The sequence below is a fragment of the Zerene cesonia genome, chromosome 25 (genome assembly GCF_012273895.1).
Source record: "Zerene cesonia ecotype Mississippi chromosome 25, Zerene_cesonia_1.1, whole genome shotgun sequence".
Lineage (NCBI taxonomy): Eukaryota > Metazoa > Arthropoda > Insecta > Lepidoptera > Pieridae > Zerene > Zerene cesonia.
This window is the reverse complement of record NC_052126.1, coordinates 3,510,679-3,527,438: the sequence shown is the minus strand read 5'-3', so window position 1 is coordinate 3,527,438 and position 16,760 is coordinate 3,510,679. Positions and strand designations below refer to the sequence as shown.

The following is a 16,760-nucleotide window of genomic DNA, read 5'->3' as shown; positions in this document are numbered from 1 at the left end:
AATCACGTACACGTATGGGGCAGATGATGTACATCTGTTTCACTGATCGATTTTTTACAGACAAGTAGGTGATCAGCCTTCTGTATCCTGGCAGACCGAAACATTGTGCATTTTTGTGCGTCCTCACTGGGAATAGAACCCAGGACTCTTCGGTTCCACGCTCACGCCTTAACCTCTGTACCAAGGAGGCAGTCGAAATTAAGTAATAGACTAAGTTTAATAATGATTTCATCATCATCAGCTTTTGACTGCGGATATAGGCTGAAACTATGACATGCCATTGACCCTAATAGTTGGCTCTTTGTTTTTTCAAATTGTGGTCTGCAACCCTATAGCTGTTGTTTCTCCACTGGATAGTAGGACAAAACAGTGTTTACAGTAAAATAAAAAAGGTGATTTTAATTCCAAGTATTTTATTAAAAAATTAATTTCCGATTTAAGTATTTAAAATACACAATATTTTCAGTACATTTAAATTTACACACTCATTCACGTAACAATATTTACAAATTAACGTGAAACTCAATAAATATAACTAATAAATTATTTATTTCAGAATCATGATTGTCTATAATGCATATTATGAGATAATTATATAAAGCAAATAAAAAAGACATTTCAATTTACATGAGAGATGCCACAGTTGCAATGTGAATTCATATTTAGTTATGTTATATTGTGGGGTGGAGTTATATTCAAGTGAGTTTAGGGTTCCCAACCCAAAGGTTTTACACCCTACTAAGAATTTGCGGTCCATCTGTCATCTAGCCGTATCTCATGAACTTTGATAGTTAAACATAAATTAACAGAGATGATGTATTTCGGCTGCCTCTATTACAACAAATTATAAAAAAATTCAAGGTTAAGCAGCTGTTTCCGTAGTTGTGAATTGGATGAGCAACTAATTCTTTTTTGTAAGAAACCTGTAACAAGTCCAACCTATAGAACCAAATAATTGACTTCAGTTACTTAATAAAACGGAATCTCTGATAATCTTTAATTTAAAATTAAATTTAAATCTAGGATGTTATGTATTAATGTCTGAAATTGTATATTTAATATGTAGTTTTCTGTTCGTCTAATGTAGAATACATCAATTTATAACAGCATTTTTAAAGAATAATAATTATACACGAAAACATGAAATGCATTTAGCGTTTCTATATATACAAAAGGGTAAAAAAATTACAATATGATGTGTAACTATAATACACCAAAATATAAGAAATAGTTTAACAATTATTAGAAAAACATTTTTAATTTACACATAACAAAAAATACAACAATTTTGTACCATTAATATTATTAAATCAGTACAAGTGTCTATCATATATTAGACAAATATATGGAACAAGAAAATTTAATAATAAAAGTCAAAACATTTGATTCGTTTTGACTTTAAATAATATAGTATTTTGTTGTGTTTGATTTTACGCGAGTATTATACATTTAGAAATTAAAGACGTTTTAACGGCTTTTAAGCGTGATTTATTCATTATATTAATTATTAACCCAACGTTTCGACGTTGAGTCTCCCAGTGACCACGCTCGCGGTAAAGTGTTCGAAACGTCGGATTAATAATATAATGAATAAATCCCGTTTAAAATCCTTTAAAAGTCTTTAAGTTTTAAAACATTATTTTATTCATAAAATTTGTTGATTAGAAGTTTTGACGCTATAATGTAAATAATGTTCGTCAATATATTTTTATTAGACGGAATTTAAAATGTTCCAGTAACTTTATTTTTTATTGAGTTGTAATTATATTATTTCGCATACAATAATAATATTGGGTTTTAAAATGCCATTGCATGCCAATTATGTTTTAATATGTAGTATTATATTGTGGTTTTATTACTAGACTACAAGCAATATAGTTATAACATATTTCGCAAACTACTGACGTTTTATTGTGATTTCATTGAATATGTAAGGCATATTGGTAATTCAATAAATATACAATGTAATAATAATAAATATTGTAGAATATCGCTCTGTTTATTCATCAAAAAGTCTGATTTATTATTGCTGTATCTTTCTTACGCATAACTCTAGTAGTAATAACCCTTTAAAATGTTACATTCATTTGTGTTTAAAAGATTTCAATATACCTTTAAATAACATACTTTTGCTACTGTTAATGACATATTGCTCGACTAAAATAAAATCAAATTTTGTTAAAATTAGGGCCAAATAATTCAAATTATATCTTCCTATTAACACATTGTATCTAAGCTGAGTCATGCAGGGGTTATTGCTTCAGTTTATATAAAAAATTTTGCTAAAATGTTGGTGCGTTCATAATAAATATTCTCTTTTCTTCATTTTTGATCCACCTCAGTAGTCTATCGACTGCTCTAATCGCATGATCCTTTTCCATGAGTGCGTCAAACGTGACGTAGAGCTCGAAACCATTTGTTATCTGGAAATTTATTTAATTGTATGATCTATTTAAAGAATGAAAAATAATTTCATCACGAGGCGGGATTCGAATCCACGTCTTTTTGCCAAACTGTAACAACGACTAACCTCTCGGCCTAAGCGGCGAAATTTATTCTATTCTTAAAAATTTCTCAGTTATAAAGCATGTAAGATATAAAATACGTAGAGAAGCTCAAGTTATTTCTTTTTAAATGTACTTTATGATATGAATTTTTATTCGAGATATTTAGTATGCTAGAAAATAGGATTGGTTACTCAGTACTGCGGTAGAACATCTCATTTCCATGGGAATTTTCTTCGAATACGCAGGCAGAGTTACCAGCGAAAATCTATTATTGTTTAAAGACAAAGTCAGTTCAGAGTGATTGATTATTAAAATTCAAAACTATTAAATATATTTAACTTACCCAAGCCAAAATGGAATCATCCGCATTGGACCTAAATATCAATTTAGCAGGCGAACACGCACAATGTATCTGACTACAGAACTCCCTGTAATTCCTCACATAATCTATATCCGACATTTTTTCTATTTTTTTCTTCACCACATCGCCCCCTTCTTTATGCCTTTGCCTATAATCCTGTAGCCTGTCCAGACTGATCGGGTCTGATGTGAATAACTGCGCAGTGGATTTACATTTGTACATAAAATGCCTTATTTCTGGTATGCCGATATGTTTCAGAGGGTTTGTTGTTGGTAAATTCTTGTTTCTGTTGAGGGCATCGTTTATGGCAACGAGGCAGTTTGATCGTCTTAGTTTCTCTGCTATTGTGTGTTTCGCTTGGGATAACGGGTAGAATGCGTCCCTTTGTACTGTGAGGAGAAGCAAGCAGGCTTGGCAGTCTTCGGATATGTAAGACACGTGGCCGTGGAGAAAGCCTCTGAAATTTACATATTTGAATGAGATTTATGCTTGTATATGTTACTGTTTAAACCTAGTTAGAACTAGTTATTACAAAAGCGTTCAACTACAACTAATTTAAGTGGGGAAATCGCGTTGTAACGGAAAACGGGTTTTAACTGTAACACACAAATAAAGAAGCAGACGTACATAAACAAAAGAAACAGAAACAAAGAAGAGCGATACATCAGACGGCCTTATCGCTGAAAAGCTATATCTTCCAGGCAACCTTTGGATATATGCTATGCTTAATCACTCTCTTCTGAGTTTATTGTTGTTTGTTGCAGTTAAATAAATCACTTAGAAAATAATATATAATTTACTTCCATAAAAAAGTGTCATTCAGAAGCATTTTTCTCAGAACCTTTCTCACCTCAATTATATATTATCAAGATAAAAAAATAAGTTACAATACTTACGTCGCATCAAACTTAGGTAAACAAATCGGCGTCCAGCTCTCAGCTGTCTTAAATGATTCCGAACTCCGTACCAAATTGAACAACAAATGAATGTCCGACGGATGCAATGTATACTTCTTCATTCTCACGAGCGTAATTAACTGATTTCCCGCGATCAGTATGGCAAAAACTAGATCCCTTATTTTGTGGCAAGTCGTGGTGATCGCATTTGTTATATTCTCTCGGACTTTCTCAGGCAACGGTAGGCATCTGACCGCTCCGAGTAAGAAAGCTGGATCTTTTTCCATGAATATCAGCAAGTTATCTATCAGCCTTTCAGCGCCGGAGAGCAAGCGGCGTAAGTCGTAGTTGCGACGCTGTTCGAATATTCGATTCAATTGTGTTAGTGTTAGAACTGATACTATTTGGTTGAACGCATACCTGGAAAGAAGCAGTGATGGCAAATTATTTATTGTTTAATACTATCATGTCTATTGTCTATACATTTCTGGGAAATAATCACAGATATGAGTTTCTTCAAGTAGTAGTAGTTAGGTACTCTATCCTCTATAGACACTGCACTGTCCCACATGACACTACAGCGTCACCACATTTCTCTCTAAAGGGTTCAGTGTACCCAGCTGTTTCACCCAAATTGTACATGATATTGTCTTCAATCCTAGCATTCCTTCATTTAAATGAACTGATTAAGAAAAGCAATTTTACCGGTACCAATAACAGTAGTTCCTGAGTTTAGCGCATTCAAACATACAAAATCTTCCACCTTATATTATTAGAAAAAATTTGATTCGAAAATGTTTATTAACCTGCACAAATAATATAAGCATTGATATAATTTTAATGAATGTTAATGAAACTTACGTCAGTTGTAACACTAGTTGTGTTTCACTCTCATTCGACTTTGAAATGGCCACCAATATCAAAGGTCCCTTCACTAAGAATACAGCCTTGCAATCCTTTGTTATCAGTGACCTCAATATATCATGATTCTGGTCCTCCACTACACTTACTAAAGCTTGTATAACTCCGCAGAGACCTGCCAGTTTGTCTTCATTACCATATCTGTAAATAGATTCAAATCTTAGTTATAATCATGCATAGTGGCTGTAGTAGAATCTATTTTTAAAAAATTGCACATTCTCTCAAGCATAATTTCATTATGATTCGTTATCAGACTGTCAGAAACAATACTTATGCATTTCTTGAATTTAATTTAATGTGTTGCACATAAGGGCCATTTTGAACAAAAATTCTGTGTTTCAATAAGTAACAATTATTTTAGAATGCTCATCTGTTATGCTAATTTTACCTAGAATATATAGGTTTGCCCGCTGAACTCAATATAAACACATGCTTTTCCTTATTAACAAGTTCTGGTGATTTAAGATAGTCGTCAACATCATTTTCCAAATCATCTCCATTTTGGTCCACTAAGTTGGAACTGCTGGCCGATGCTCCAATTGCTTCCTGAAATGTGATGAATATTAGATATAGTGACGTTTTACTGAAAATCCATGTCGTTGTATGAAATATGATATTACAAGGTCACTAGTAATATTATAATTAAACAATTACCTAACCTAAACCTTATAATTAAATAAAACACATCAATTGTGTGCTACTGTTATTAATCTTAAATTGGACGTGTATTAACTTATGAAATATAATCAGTAAGCAAGGTTATAAAAACATTTTTGGGAATCCTAACGCATGAAATAAAATAAATTGGATAACCTTTATGAAGTTCAGTACAACAAGAACGACATTTACCTATTTTTTAGATAATAGTTAGTTTGTATTAGAAAATGAGTAAAAATATTTAGTATTCTAAGAAAGTGTTACAGGTTTTCCGCCCCCCAATAAACTTCACTTTGTTCCCTATTTATTAAAACCTGGAAAAGATTACCAGTATTGTAATGGGTAAAGCATTGACGATACTCATATTTGAAGTCGATATTAAAGACATTATTGTTCATAGCTTACATCTTTATTTTGCAAATTATCACTGGACTTCGTTTCTTTTAACTCCTTCGAACTTTCACCTATTTCACTCTGAATCTCGCTTATGGTGCTCGCTTTTTGGTTAAGATCTGTATTTCGACCTTCCAGGCTTGAGTTCATCTCAGAAGCGAATTCCTCAAATGAATCTGTAGGATTCAAAATGCTATCGTAACATGCGCCAGGTTCTAAGTCATCCGCGGTGTTTTCAGACATTTGAGAGCTTGATATTACGTCCTCTTTTGATGTTGATGCCATGGCAATTAATTAAAGATTTAGTTTATTAATAAATTGACTAAAATGCTCATTTAGGCGCATCAATATTTTTTTGTGTATATAAATCAAATAATTTGTCGCTGACGGGTGTCATTTTTGTCAATTGACTTTAATGTCAATTGTCATTTGGGGATCCGGAATTGCTACTAAAGAAAAAGAAATAAAAGATTTGTCACTAGTCTGAGTAGTCAATGCCAGAAAGAATCATGGAAATAATTCATGATAGAGTACCTAGGAAAACTAATAGCTGTGGTAATAAATATTAACATTCATAAATCTTATGAACACAATCAGCACATATAAATCGAATGAGTAAGACCCGTATTATTATGTTACTCTTTGAGTAAGATGGTCCCGGAATAGACGGCGGACGGAATGTGTGAGTGCAGGACTACATCATTTTTTCTTTTTACGCCGGTTTTCTGTGGGGGTATGGTATTTACCCGGTGCGAACTGGCTCAATTCGTGCCGAAGCATGCTTGACTCCCACAGTAGATTTAATTTGCCAATCATCATTTGCAATTCTTTTAACAACATGAGGGCAAATAAATCAACCAAGATATACTACACCTGTTGCGGCAAAATTTAAGAAGAGTTTTTATTGTTCTTTCACCTCCCTATATTTATAAATGCGAAAGTAACTCTGTTTGTCAATCTGTCTTTTACACTTTCATGCCTAAACTGATTTCGATGGAAATTGGTAAAGAGTTGTCCCTGAGGAAGTTACTTTTTATTGCGAAAAGAGGTGGAGAAAGTTTTAAAAGATTAATGTTAGTATGGAGATTTGTCATTTTGATATCTTTCACTGATTGCGAAGCTTGTTTTAAGACACATAATAGGTAATGAAGGACATAGGCTATTTTTGTCGTGAGAAAAGGGTTAAAAGAGGGATGGACGTTTGAAAAGAATCATCATCATCATCAATGTTTACATACAGACAGATACGTTAAACTTATAACACCTTTCCTTTTTCATCGTGGGTTACAAATGAGCGCAAGCGTCATTATTATTGTGATACAGATAATAAAATGATTAGCCGACAGGCGCTCGGGCCCCCGGGCTGGTAACCAAAGCTGGCAACATTTTGAACACTGGGGGTGTTCCATCCATCCACCATCCACCATCCACCATCATGATCACGCGGACGAAGTCGCAGACAAAAGTAGTAATGAATAAGTGAACCTTCTATGTTAACAATATTTTACTACAGTTTTGATATATTGCAAGCTGAGATGCTGAAAACACGGTAACTCTATAGCTTCGGGTAAATAAATCAATCATACACTATGACATCAGCGCTTTTATTTCGATATCCGAGAAAATACTGAGTTAATATTATAATTTTTCGAATACACCAAACAAATACAGCTTTATTTGCTCAGTAGTTGGATGTTGCGTGAGAGTTAGGGAATCTGTTTGTCTGATTCATTCATCTAGGAAATAGTGTATATTAAATTAATAATAAAAACTAAGAAAGAACTATTTATTTACTCGTCTGATGCTAAGATGAAATGGCCTAAGATGGAGCGCGTTTCTCTTGAAGGTAAGGTTCAAGAATCACAGACTCAAGAAGCAAATTCCAGTCCCTAGCGCATTGAAAGAAGAAATACAGGATCCCCAAATAGGTTTTTTCGTAAAACAAATAGTTGATGAGATATACGCAACTAAGGTCGTAAAAATGTTAAGTGCAACTCTTCTTAGAATATCCATGAAATAGAAAATTACTTGTAATACGAGCGAAGCCGCGGATTGAAATCTAGTACATTAGAATACTAGACGCCTCGTCCTGTCTCCGCCCAAGATGAAAATGAATATGAATTAAAAGTTAATTAGCCTGTCACACATAAATAATTAAGTTTGTTATTGATAAAAGGATTTTCAAAATTGTCATACGTAGCTATATGATTTTATCCATTACAAATATTACGCAACAATTTAGATTTTTCGTACTCTATAATATAAACTATATATAGACTAGCTGTAACCCGCGGCGACACTCACGTGGTAGCCAGCTAAAAAGTAGGCTATATGGATTACCATCCAGCCTATAATAATCCTCTGTTCCAAATTTCTCACCGACGCGATAAGCTGTTCAGCTCGCGAGGAAGAGTAACAAGTATTAATACATTCATCCATTCTAACAAACATTCGGGGTTTATATTACTAGAAGCATTAGTGATAGATATATTAATCTATCGATTAATATAATCACGTAAATACAGTAACAGGATTCGTACTCTGCTCCATCGATACCTAACAAATTGGTCACGATTGGAGAACTAAAATAGCTTCCGCTATGTGTCACGGAGTCGACGGCGTGGAAAGGGGAGATAACTCCTGGCGAACAACTTATGTTCAATACGAGAAGTTATTAGCGAGTTTTGTGTTATTGCGATAAAATTATTTCCGTGATACTCAGATCTTTTAATTATATCCACGTCTTTTAATTATAGGTTTTGTTTAAATGGCCTTTTAATTGCTGTTGTCATTACCATTTTTAATGGAAATTGTTTAACGAAAATTGTATTCACTAAGTTTCATTATAATATATTCTTCTGTTTCTTAATTTTCTTCTCTAATACTGTTATCATTATTACATTACTAGCTTTTGCGGCTTCGCACGCGTTGAATTCGGATTAGTTTAATAGAATTTATTATACATGTGAACCATCCTCTTTAACCACTCTTTCTAGTAAAGAAAACCATCCATATATAATAATATCTATTGCGTAGTTCTAAAGATTTAAGCATACATAGGGACAAAGGGACAGAGGAAGCGACTTTGTTTTATACTATGTACTGGTAGTGGTGTTGTTTCTCGTTGATTTAACTAGATACATAGCTATATCATTTATTTACTTAATAAGATATCAAAAGAATAATTGACAGCGGAAAATTGATATATTGTATTATGGCATATAGAATTGTAGTGATGCTATAAACGATAAATATACATGGATTCTCTACAAATTTTAAATCATAATTATTCAGTAAAGAATTTGTAGTATGTATTTGCGATACAACATAGTCGTTGAGCTATAAATTATATTCACTATTCCCTAGTTAAAATACCCTTGTTATCCCGTAAAATAATATTTGAGCTAATAAGCTCGGGTTATCAAGACGAAGAACGGCCAGGTCGAACAAAGTCTCGGGTAATTTTAAACATTTTGAATCGTTAAAGTGACCCTATATCTACGTCAAATATTATTTTACATTTACCAACATTACAATCTTGAGGGCTATCTGATCCCTGGTACCGTAGACCTTCATGAAGGTTTATTTAAATATCCAATATCTACCTTTGTCTCGAAGCTTTTTTGAGGTTATTTTTCTAACTATAAATGAGGTTAACGTGGTCTTTGAAATATCTTAAACGACTTCAAGAAGGAGGCGATTCTGTGTTCCACTGTATTTTTCACTTAGCGTTATGCTGCCTCATATCTTATAAATTTCACAATTATAACGTAAAGTTTTCAAGTAGTTATAAGTAGTATATCATCCGGTGTCTTGCACAATTAAAAGCATCAAAAACTTGGCTAGTATTTAAATATTATAGGCATACTTCGATCGTATGATCAAATTTGGGAATGTTAGATGATTTGCAATCTCAGGTATAACCAATTTCAACTTAACTACACTCAGGTGAAAAATACATAACCGATTACTCTAAAGCCATCTTCATCTGGTAAATTAAAATGAAAAATGGAAATGGAGTTAAATAAATATATACATACTAATCTTAATATATATTAATTACGTGTCACATTGTTTTTCCGCGATGAACTCCTAAACTACTTAACCGATCTTAATCAAATTTTGCACACCATGTGCAGCTTGATCCAACTTAAAAGATAGGATAGTTTTCATTATTTCAATTAAGGGAAATGACTACCCGGGCGGAGTCGGGGCATGCAGTAGTATATTATAGATATAATAATGGTACAGATTTAATATTATAGACCCTTAGGCACCTGAACTAGTTAAACAACGTCTCAGGAGTCAGAGGCTTCTCCCAGTAGTATACTTAATATTTTAGTTGCACTAAAGGTAAATGGCTTCCTCTGTTCTGGAATTGTATTGTCTGCTAATTATTTGGATTCACATTAATATATGTCTCGTGAATATACTTACTGGGAGTGGTAATTGTTTAAACAAAATTATTGGGTTATTAGCTACCAGTTCGAGTCTCTCATATTATGGTAAACAGCATGGGACATCATTTGGCCAATTCGGCTCGTCACAAAAAACCTTGAAATCGTTACAAGAAATACCGACGATGTATCAACTTGCCACTAAATAGTGCAGAGCCAATGTTTGCGTCGGCTCATTTGACAATGGAAGGAAATCTTGCGTTTACTTTATATTATGTTTTGCGGCTTTGTGAAATGCAAAAAATGAGGTGATATTATAAAGGCCTTGATTCCTTGGGGTATGTTCGCCTTGTATTATTCAGTAGTAGAAATAAAATTTGATTTGAAATATTCTACAATTGTTAGACAGAAGTAAGCGGCCGATTCTCTTATGTCTGTCATTTCTGGATGCATATTATCGACAAGACTTTGAGGTTCACCAGGGTTCTTTCAACAAGAGACACTAATAGTTGAGTATGTTTGAAAAAACTTTACAAAATAATATTGTGTACAATATTATTAATCAATCATTGTTTGAAATAAAAGTGTAAGGTGCTTTATTACATTGTTCAAATAAACTTCATTTAATTTTTTTTATTATTTTGCTTCATTAAAATTTTATGTATTACTAGCTGCACCCGGCAAACGCTGTTCTGCCTTACTCTTATCATTTAGCGATATGAAAAATACATGTTGGCCGATTCTCATAGATACCGGATAAGCACAAAAAATTTCATCAAAATCGGTCAAGCCGTTTCGGAGGAGTATGGCAACGAAAACTGTGACACGAGAATATTATATATTAGATTTATTTATATTCAATTGTATGAGCTAGGTACATGCTAAGCTGTATGATATTAGTGCCAGGTTAAAGAACTGAAATACATAAAAAAAAGTAAAAGAAAAGACAAGAACAATTCATGTACTTAACCAGGGGAATAAATTAAAAACTAAAATGAGCAAGAAAATACATTGTAAACTTAAAATGTTCTTAAAAATTAATTTGCTCTGACAAGCAGTTCTAAAAAAAATTACAGACCATGCATATGAATAAAATATTTCACATTTGGAAATAAGACATTAATCAAACAAATGATTATTAATATGTAACAGATAGGGTTGCCAGCTTGACAGTCGAAAGTGGCAAGTCAATCACTATCAAAGGGGAAGAATTTATGAATGCATATCACAAAGCCTGGAGTTCGTGCTCTCATCATTTCTACTGCAAGAGATGCCAAATATATCGCGTTTCGTATACAAATACTAAGTAATAAAATACAAGGCGAATGGTTGGTTGAATTTAATTATCTCGTCGTGATCGTGATTTTGCTCTATCGTGTTTGAATACGTGTTCTGATTTTGAAATATTCAATTCAGCATATTCCTTTCGTATGTCGAAATTCGCGCTTTTTAATAATGTTCTATATATTTTTTTTAAAGTAAAATCAAAGTTAATGGCCAGTGAGCTTATAGAAAAAACATGAAATGAAGGGATGAAGACTACTTTCTTAAATGGAAAGGAATTTAAAATATTTGTGATTTTTTTATGTAAATCCAGCAAAGTATAATTTATTAATTATGTACTTTGTATTTTACTAATTATGTTCGCGTTTATCGGACCACCCGCGTTAAAAACCAATTCCATCCGCACCATCAGGATGGTTGGCGGTCAACCACCGTACGCTTCATCCGCAACTTCTTTCCGCGTACGGTGAAGCTTTGGAACGATTTAAGTCCTTCAAACTCATAATATATCTGCTTGTGCCTGTGAGAACAAAAAATTATTGTATTTTACAAATAATGTGAATGCTCCATACAATTACCAGAAATTAACAGATGTAAAAAAATATACTCCTGTTTAAGGTATATATCTCTGTTTAATTTTGAGCATGCTGTTTATTATTTCTATCTGTTACTTTGTCGCAAGAACACAGTTTGTTATATGATTAATATTTGTCGCTAAATTGGTAATAAAATACGTGGCTTGATGCATTCACTTTTATTCTCCGTAGCAAACTGACAAGCATAGCAAAACAATCATACATATTTTAAGAATCATTGTAAAGTAATGTTGGTTATAAACAAATAAATCAAATAGAATAGTTATTTGCTATACGTATATACGTCATATGAAACTTTAATTTTATTAATAAAAATGTTACACAATATTATATAAGTTTAAAACAATGAGCTTCACATTTGTAAAATCTACACCGAAAAAATGTGTGCCACTCTCGGTCTAAGCGTTTTGTTCATAATGCAAAAGCATCACGTAAAACAAATTTGTCTCTTGGCAAGTTTTTAGGCGCTCCTGTAAAAAAAGGGAAGGCAATAAAACAGCTATTTGCAAAGTGCTCGCGGGTCGCGACATCTGGTGAGGGACCTTATAGATTGCGTGCGCTAAATTGCTTCATAAAAAGCCAGTGTTTTTATCTAAGACTGACTGTTCGTGCCGGTTCTGAACGGCGAGATAAAATTCAATATATTACCTAATTGGTTTCTTACTTCCTAAAATAATGTTATGTTATCTGTGCTATGTATTAGTAGAATTTATATTTAAAAGTACCTACGTTGTGAGAATAACATTATAAATTAGGGAGTTCAACTATAAATTGTATTTAAAGGCATTTTTACTTTTTTGATCACCAAGAGAAACTTATAATTATTATAGAACAATATGTTATCTATATGTATTTAAAATTCATGGGCTAGCACTATCATTGATCAATATTGGACTTCTGCTTTCAGGACAGTTATCCAGAGCGTGCTTTAAGTCTGTTTCGAACACAATTCACGAAGTTACGTGTTTGTAATAATATTATATTTAGTCTCATATATTATATTCGATTTGCTTTCTGTCCGCGGTTTTGTCTGCGTAGTCAAAGAAAATCCCGTATGGGTACTGTTCTCGTGAGATTTCTAGAATAATAGCTTTCTGAGGTCTCAAGTTAACGTCGTACCAAATTTCATCCAAATCGGATGAGTGGTTTTGGTGTGAGTGAGAAAGAGACAGAGTCACAGAGTTACTTTTGCATTCAATAATTAAATAAATGTTTCCTTCTTTCTTTCTTTCTTTCAATATATAACTAGGAATACATTACTAAGAGTAACTAAAAGTAAGTAAGGAGTGGTAACAGTACAACAACTTAGCGTTAGATTGGTACTAATATATATACACAATATGTTGTCCTAAAACAATTAAATGACGCACGAGTTCTTTAAAAGTTTATTTAATTCATTTAGTTTTCGAGTTTTGTCTTTTATATATTACGGGACATTATGAACTTTTAAGAAATGAACATCTTCATGTGATATGACTTAATGATATTTATAACTGTATCGATAGATCTTTTATTTATTATTTTCTTCGACTTCTAACGTTTATACACAATACTTCGTTCAAAGTAACCCCGCTGATGTAGAAATTTGGTTGGTTGATTGGTTGGTTGGACATAATATTATGATACTATTTATTACGGAAATCCCACCGATACGAGAGCTACGCAGGGAAAAGCTTGATCTGTCTATTTCTTCCTTTGACTACACGAGCGAAGCCACAGATGAAAATGAGTATCATATATACGAAGACAAATAACCTTCCGTTCAACAAAACTTCATGTCCCAAATATCGCAAACGATACGCTATAGAAACACTGCACAATGTGAAACCAAACTAGCGTCTAGTATCCTTTCAATCAAGTGAATCAATTATAACCCCAACTTGATTCAGCAAGTGTTCCCGACATGATTAAGTATGCAGACATCTGTGACATCGTTCATTCATTATAACACACTGTTCATGACATGTGACTTCAAAGTTTCTTGTGAACTGGGATCCATGTATTTATAAACACGTGATAAAATTGTGGCGAAACTAATGGTGTTACTTTTGACTTAGAAGTGTGTTTTTTTTATGCAATTTTACGTTAAATTGTCTTTGTTCAACATATTTCCTTACTAATATTATGAAGGCAAGATTGTTCGTATTTCTATCACGTCCCCACGGAGTGATTTAATGATATGACTTTTGGGTATAGATAGCTAATGGGAATTTTGTTTGACTATGCGGGAGAAAACTGCGGGCGAAAAGCTGTTCGGAAAATAAATAAATTTTGGAGATTACCGTAATTAGAAAATATCTTTTCAAAACAATTAACTCCAACTGAAAAACATTAAGCTATATTGTCTGACGAATTAGCAAACACTTTTTATGCAATGGGCCTAGCTTAGAACTCTATCAGGGTATGATAAAATAAGTTATATTACTATAAATATTCATCAAGAAATAAACAAATACATAAAATACGTTTGATGTTAAGCTAATACAAACGAAGAACCATTAGGGTTATATGAACTTCTTTGTCTACTTTCCGTAAAACGAATATAGAAGGTACTTAGGAGCTCTGCGCTTTTTATACTGTAGGTTTATCACAGGCTCTGTCTGTAACAAGTTTAGGGCGGGAAATCTGTCTGAGCTATAGTCTTCTAAATTTAGGGCGAACGAGGCCAATCTGTTGAATTGGTGCGTTATCTTAAAACATTTGTAATCGAAGAACGGGAATGAGATATCCATATGTTGTACTCGTAGCCATTGATGACTTATTTGGTTTTGAATACTTTGACATATTGAACTACTTCTTGTAAATAAATATTGCCGAAAGTAAGTAAATAATGTATTTTTTGCATTTTGTGATCCATAAGCGTTAGTGAACTGAGTCTAATTGAACTTTTGAATGTTTGAATTTGAAAGCCGTTTCTTAACACTTCTCCGATTAGAGTGGTGTATGTGAATATATTTGATATAACACCCGATGAATATATAAACACAATTTAAAAACGATGCAATAATCCAAATACATTCATTGAAATAACGCGATTAAACGAAATTAAAATGTAATTCTGAATGCTTAAAATATGAATATTATCGAAATTAATAACGAATTGCTATCTCGGGATAACATAGGTATAATAAATTAAATATTTTTAGTAACAATAATGTTACAAGCGCGTTTTATCTCGTCCGTTGCGATAACTCCAACCACGTTTCCTCTGGGGTTTTCGGACGTTGTACTGGTAGCACTAGCCATTTTGTTAGCGTTTTAACCGACTTCCGAAAAGAAAAGGAGGAGGTTTTATGGTTGTCTATATGTATGTATTTTTGTGAATGTTTAACGCTATTTTCCGAACTTGTGAAGCGATTCCCAAAGAGGAATTGTAACTAAAAAACAATGTAATAATATGTTGGGAGTAAATGTTGTCGCACTACCTAGTTTTCGATTGTGTTGTAATCTAGTATACTCATTTAAGTTTAGTAACAATCGTGTGTTATTAAGTTGATCTGATGATGGAGTCAATAGGTGGATGACATGTCTGATATAAATATATCCCTATAAATATGATGATGTGAATATATTACACCCTTTCGTTTCCTTCTTTATCACGATTTAACACAAAACTGCTCTACTAGTTTCAAATTATTTAAAGTAAAGCAGAAACACAGGCTAGATTTTTATAGTCAGGTCAGTGAAGCCAGAAAAAGCAGCAAGTCGCTTACACGTCACTAAAAGGGCAACACAAATCACGCCACAGTAACGCACACAGCGTCCATACAACAACCGTATTTCTGCGCTAGATCCCGCCGGACCACGATATATTAACATTAGTTACGTATAAAATTATCCCCGTTAAATAAAATCACAATGAAGTGGTTGCTGTGTTATATATGTGTGTGGTTGTGTGGCAGCGTTATGGGAAATTTGAATTTTACATATGACAGTGAGTACTCTTTGAAAAGAACTGCAAAGTAACCAATAATTATTACGATAATGTAAGACAGAAAAACAAATTGTAACACACTAGCTGCGCCCCGCGGTTTCAGCCGCGTAAGTCCGTATCCCGTAGGAATATCGGGATAAAAAGTTGCCTATATGTTATTCCAGTTGTCCAGCTATCTACGTACCAAATCTCATTTCAATCGGTTTAGTAGTTTTTGCGTGAAAATGCAACAAAAACCTTAGAAACTTTCGCATTTATAATATTAGTAGGATAGGATAGTACGATGCAAAATTCAAAACATACACTTTACAAAAAAAAAAAATTATTATTTTCATGAGTGTTCAAGCATTGCTGTTTTATTCCTACAAAACAATATCATACGTCATTGAATTAATATACAAAATCCATTGAATTTCATTTTACATTCTTTAAATAGCGGGAGTTTCTTAATTCGTAGTGTTTTTTACACGAAAATCTTTATTCCATTCAAATAGTAAAGAGCAGTGAAGTTCTCTAGCATGTTAAATTGAAACTTTTAATTAAATTTAAATTGTACAAACTTTTCTCTATTAAACGTAAGCATAGCATATCATCACAGTACAGGAAACTGGTCTATTGAAGGATGACCTATGTATCTTCACTGTACTTTTTACGCCAAGCCAAATATTTCGTATGTTTTAATGAGATTAGGCAAATTGAGAGGCCTGTCTTCGCTCCTGGTACATATATAAACAATAGTAACCGGGAAAAATTTAATATAATTCGAAATCGCTGCAATACATTGTGCAGGGATGCACAAAGACGCCATATTGCT

At 33.0% G+C, this 16,760-nt stretch overlaps 2 protein-coding genes across 2 annotated transcripts in view; one reads left to right on the top strand and one right to left on the bottom strand.

Annotated features, from left to right (window-relative positions):
• Positions 1–1,708: 1,708 nt before the first annotated feature.
• On the bottom strand, positions 1,709–6,129 carry LOC119836800 (protein SAND). The gene is made up of 6 exons (XM_038362268.1): positions 5,748–6,129; positions 5,074–5,231; positions 4,626–4,826; positions 3,765–4,184; positions 2,851–3,325; positions 1,709–2,423 (listed from the first exon to the last, which is right to left on the bottom strand). Exons 1-6 carry the CDS (start codon positions 6,018–6,020, stop codon positions 2,283–2,285), a joined length of 1,668 nt encoding a protein of 555 aa, XP_038218196.1. The 5' UTR covers positions 6,021–6,129; the 3' UTR covers positions 1,709–2,282.
• A 9,631-nt stretch (positions 6,130–15,760) lies between these two features.
• LOC119836689 (acetylcholine receptor subunit beta-type acr-2-like) overlaps positions 15,761–16,760 on the top strand; it is a 10,706-nt gene continuing 9,706 nt past the window's right edge. Inside the window, exon 1 of the mRNA XM_038362101.1 lies at positions 15,761–15,946. Within this exon, the coding sequence (XP_038218029.1) occupies positions 15,871–15,946 (76 nt within the window). The 5' untranslated portion in view covers positions 15,761–15,870. The remainder of the gene's footprint in view (positions 15,947–16,760) is intronic.

Coding starts and splice junctions, on each gene's coding strand:
- LOC119836800 (XM_038362268.1), bottom strand. CDS start 6,020: ATGGCATCAACATCAAAAGAGGACGTAATATCAAGCTCTCAAATGTCT. Junction 5,232..5,747: donor ATAATTTGCAAAATAAAGAT/GTAAGCTATGAA, acceptor ATCACATTTCAG/GAAGCAATTGGAGCATCGGC. Junction 4,185..4,625: donor CAACTAGTGTTACAACTGAC/GTAAGTTTCATT, acceptor GCTTCTTTCCAG/GTATGCGTTCAACCAAATAG.